Here is a 5,118-nt window from a genome sequence, read left to right as displayed (position 1 = left end):
AAGTGTGTGTGCTTTGGATTGCCTCAGGGCTCCAGGGTTTTTACACCAGAAAAGGATGAGTTGGGTTGATGCTTTTTCTGCTTTCAGGATATTTCTGCAATCTGTGTTCCATATAGATTCTATAAGCATAATAAACTGTGAGGCCATGCTCTGTGTCTTGTATGGTTTCTGTTCTCTGTGATTGTCTTATTTCTTCAAAATACATAGGAGCCCTGAAACATCTATCCCTCTGCCTGGCTGGACAGAAGGACACTCCTGCCTCCCAATGCATTCTAAAGAAAAGGAACAGAGTCAGGCTTATTTTCTAAACCTTTCCTTAGGAAAGTAGCTAGAAGAGTAACTTAGGCCTATGTTGACCTTTCAACTCTCGAGAATCTGTATCTGAAGAACATAAGATTTAGGCAGAACAATTTAATGATGTGTTAGTGAACCTATTTACTCTTAATTAAGGAGCCTGGAAAATGCAGATGCAAATGTGGTGGTTACTGTGATGGAGAATTAACTATTTGGTAGAGGTACTTAGAAATAAATTTTTACAAACTTCTTTTTTCCTTTCCAGGTACGAAGCACTGTGCCCTGTGATACTTACTTTGCTGGTCTCACCACTGGAGGATGGCTGCCATACTCTGTGAAAATTGCCCTGGTCAGTACCCCTATACCCAGGTCAACCAGCCGCTTGAACTGAGCTGCATGCTGCTCTTGATTATGTTCGGAAAAGTGTTCCTTGATTTCTTCATGTTGCAAGTTAAGAAAAAAAATGTGAAAGTTAGTTTTATGAGTTACTTCTGTGTTTCACTGGCACTTGTCGATTTCACACTGCTGATGAGTATCTCTTTCATTTTTTATTTTGAGGACTTTGCACTCTGGGGTGTGCGATTTACGAAGTACCACATTTGCCTGTTCACTCAGGTGATTTCTCTTACCTATGGTATTCTGCATTATCCAGTGTATCTTGTGGCTGGCCTGGACTATTACATGACTATAGCCCAAACTTCTCAGTTTCCTAAAAGAGGTCAAAGATTACTTTATATATTTACTGTGGTCGTTATATGGATTTCGGGTTTTTTTTGTATTCTGAAAGTTCCCGCTATCTGTGAAGAACTAGACACTCAGAACCGTTTTTCTCCTTATTGGTGTCCCCTCTATGGCAGCCTGCAGAGTTACTCAGTCTCGTGTGCCATGGTGCTGCTCACAGGCACAGCTCTCCTGGCTTGTCGGAAGGAAGTTACAACCATGCTGCTGTCTGTCAGGGTAGTTTCCTTTGCCAGTCAGCCTGTTCTTATGTTCTCCTATGTGTCCAACAACAACAGCACTTGCTTTAAGTGGCAGCTTCTGACCAGACTCCTCATCTGTTTTCTTGGCACTTGGGCACCTTTTGTTCTTCTTCAAATCATCATTTTGTTTCTCGGTGCCCGGATTCCAGCCTACATGGAGATGAACGTCCCCTGGCTGTACTTCATCAACAGCTTTCTCATCGCAGTAGCATACTGGTGTCGGTGTCACGATGTTGAATTGACAGAGGAGATGTGGTCTACAGATCCATTTGTTAGCTGGAAATTCTGCTTTATCCCATTTAACAATGAAAGCACAGAGCCAGCTGATAAGCCAGGCACAGTAATTGTAATCTGTTAATGAGCTGCTGACTGAAAAGACTGCAAATAAGTGCTGTGCAATAGAAGCATGTCCTTACAGATAATACAGGAAACATCTCCAGAGCCACAATCAATGGCGAAAAGTCCAGCATCCATCAACGTTGCACCGGAGACTGGGACAGACTGGATTCCAGTGGGCAGCGAGCACCTGCCCGTTCAGAGGATTTGACTTGAATGATTTGACTTGAATGTACAGGTGTAAGGAGACCACTACTTGTATGAAACAAGTTTTCAGCTAAGCCTTGTGTTTATGACTAGGATTTCACACTTCCGTTAAATGGAATGAGCTCAGGTTTTGCAGTACAAAACAGAATAAAGCCTTCTTCAAAGCTGGGGCCCATATATGTTACATCCCCGTGTTAACCTACTGTCAAAGCTTCAAACAATTTCTGTGACTTTTGAAGCATATTTTCTTGTTAAAGTGTGACTTTTTGTCAGTTTGATTGAACAGCTGTTGTCTGTTTAAAAAGAAATAAATTGTTTCAGTTAATGTAAAGCAACTTCCACAGCTATAGAAAAGGTGATGTTTTGTTGTTTCTTTGCTATACCTATACATAAATACATGCCCAAGGTTAAAGAATGTTAAAAATTACTTTAAAATAGTTAAATTTGAAGCAGGACTACTTCAGTAGGGGAAGAGCTAGTCAGGCTTCTAGCAAAAATACTGTTAATTTTCAAATTCTTCAGTTCTGTGAAGGTCTGATTTAATTTTGTAGAAGAGAAATAAGTGATGCACAACCAAAGCAGACAAATGGAAGTAGCATTTATTTCTGAAGCACTGAACTCACAATACAATGTTGTATTGAAATAGAAACTGTAAGTATCTGGTGCTGCAGGTTGGTTAATCCTTCACCCAGACGCACAGGGAACAATGGTATCACGCAAGAATACTCATTAAGAAAAATCTGCAGGTAACAAAAGGTGCAATTACAAGCAAGTTCAAGCAGCATAGTATAAGGTGCTTTGTTTCAACATCTGTATGATGGATTTACCCACTAACAGGCAGATTAAAGAAATTTTAGTTCTACAGGGTCATGACAAAGGAGAGAATCTAAAATTCAGTCACATGACAGTTGGTAATATGAAAGTGCTTTTTTTACAAAAAAAAAAGATTCCCAAAGTGAAGATCCTATTTTTACATAGTTCACCATGTGCTCTTCAACTGTAAAATTTCATTTTGGGGTTATAATGTACATTACTACGTATCAATTATAGACATAAGATTTAATTGTAGAATTTAATGCTCTGTGGGCTAAAATTTCCTATAAAAGAATATTCCAGTATATCACTCCATAAGAATACACAATCACATCTCAGTCATATGTTAATCTTACAGTTTCGCAATATATCAAAGTCCAGTTGCCATTCTGATTTATTACTTCACCCCACATATTGCTTCTTTCACCCACAGTCTGTGGTAAATTTCTCTGAGGTTTCAGTGATGTAACTTTAAGCAGTAGAAAATGGTTTGGGGAAAATCTGTTAAAAAGGCCATAGAAAGGACAGTAAGTGATCAAAAACTGGATTCTAAAACAAGTGCAATAAGAGGAGGCGATGCTTAGCGACATAGTTCAGAGTGTTTGGCACCACAAATTATTTCATCCTTTATGCTGGAAAATGTATTTGGAGGAAATTCTATATTAAAAGCAGGAAAGCATCAACAACATGAAAAAGCAACCGTAAGCAACCGTTCGCCGTCCTCTCAAATTGCAATTGCTGTTATTCAGCACTTGAGATGCTAAAGGATAAGCCATGTCTAAACACGTTTTTTTGACACAGCATTTCTTCAGGTTTTATATGAACTGGACACCCACTGAAATGGGGTTGGCAATATTTATAAAACCTAGTTCCATTTAAAAACTGGCAAATACCTCAAATATAGCAATGCACCAGGCATTGCAGGTTGTGAAATAACTAATCCCATCCCTACAGACTTGGCAGGCAAGGGAAAAACTCCTAATTTAAAATTCATTTAACACCACATGAAGGCAGAGTTATTTTTAAGATTTCAGATGCTTCTGTTTTGCGTGGTTGGTCTCACCCTTCTGATTCATTAAGGTCTGTGGGTGATGCACTTCCTGCAGTTCCAGTTGGGTAAGGCTGCTGACATACTTTATTTATCAGTGTGGTCCAGCTTATCACCCCTAATTAAAGTTTACACAACCCCATCTATCTTACTGGAGTAGAGCTCCCATAACTGCTGCAGTGCTTCTAAAGCCATTTTAAGGTTTTAAAATCTTAGCTTTTACAGGGAAGCCACAACATGCAGCCAAAGCAAATATTAACATACTGATGTTATGGCACTGTATCACTATCAAATCCATTCTTCGATACCCTTATGGAAGAAGTGCCGAAGAGCATCAACCTTTAGGTAGGCTGTAGTGACACTATTGGTCCTCAAGCAGCATCCAACTGTGGTGCCTAAGCCTACTAAGTAGCTATTTCAAAAATATATTAACAGCAGCTCTCCTTGTAAGCCTACTTTTATCCTTGACTTTTTACGGAGCGAGATCCCTCCAAATATCTAAAGTCTTTTCTTTCCTCCATGCATTTTCTTTTTTCTGTTTCTGGGAAGTCCTAAGAGTGAACCCCAAGTCCAGTCATACAACCGTAAACCATTACTCTCTACAACAGGATCTGTTTCACTGCCAGACAGAAGGAGAGAACCATGCTAGGAAATAACTACAGACAACCACTGTGCTATCTCCTCTGTAAATTACTTCTTGTGCTGAGCCAGCATCTAATGGCTTTATAAGATTCAAATACTTTAGTCTTTAATTCTTACAGGATTATTTGATATTAATGGCAACAGCAGCTAAAGTGTTAACCCTTTGTGAGGAACTTCTGTACTCTCCTCCTATGAAGAATGCCTTAAAAAAAAAATCCCCAAAACCAAAAAAACACGAAACATTGATTTTAATGAGATACTCTGTCTTTTCAACTCTAAATAGAAGTATTTGGCATTGAATAATAAATCCTTTCATTCTTTACACACATCTTTCCTGATCAGTACTGTAACACAAAGACTACTTAAAAAAGAAGTTGGGTGTGCATAATACCTCATTGTTCTTTCAAACACCCAACTTGGCAAAAAGCTGCCAGAGGACAGCAGCATCCTGGCTGCCAGCACGCTACCCAGGTGACTGAGGACAACGCACGAGTCTTCCCATAGGCTGACATGACTTCACCCACAAAGTAGATATGCCTCATGCATCAGTTATATTTGTGTTTCTAGCCTAATCCCATAATCAGCAAGGATGCGTGCCTTGGTACCTACAAACAATGCTGTAAGCCTTTTGATAACCCTACAGAACAATACAGTGCTTTTTACAGTCAGTTAAAATGCTCTGTTACTTTAATGATATTTATCGTCACTATGAACGTACAATTCTGTGCAAATGATAATTCTTCCTAAATGGAAAAAAATCTCTTTAGATCTCCTTTTTCTAGCTCCTTACTGTGCACA

At 39.2% G+C, this 5,118-nt stretch overlaps 1 protein-coding gene across 1 annotated transcript; it reads left to right on the top strand.

Moving 5' to 3' along the window:
- The first annotated feature begins 612 nt into the window (after positions 1-612).
- Positions 613-1,632, top strand: GPR160 (G protein-coupled receptor 160). Its single transcript, XM_010009971.1, has one exon. The coding sequence runs from the start codon at positions 613-615 to the stop codon at positions 1,630-1,632; it is 1,020 nt and encodes a 339-aa protein (XP_010008273.1).
- The last annotated feature ends 3,486 nt before the right edge of the window (positions 1,633-5,118 follow it).

The sequence above is a fragment of the Nestor notabilis genome, unplaced genomic scaffold (genome assembly GCF_000696875.1).
Source record: "Nestor notabilis isolate BGI_N333 unplaced genomic scaffold, ASM69687v1 scaffold16992, whole genome shotgun sequence".
Taxonomy (NCBI): domain Eukaryota; kingdom Metazoa; phylum Chordata; class Aves; order Psittaciformes; family Psittacidae; genus Nestor; species Nestor notabilis.
Note: the sequence above shows the minus strand (reverse complement) of the source record. Positions and strands in the feature narration are given on the sequence as shown.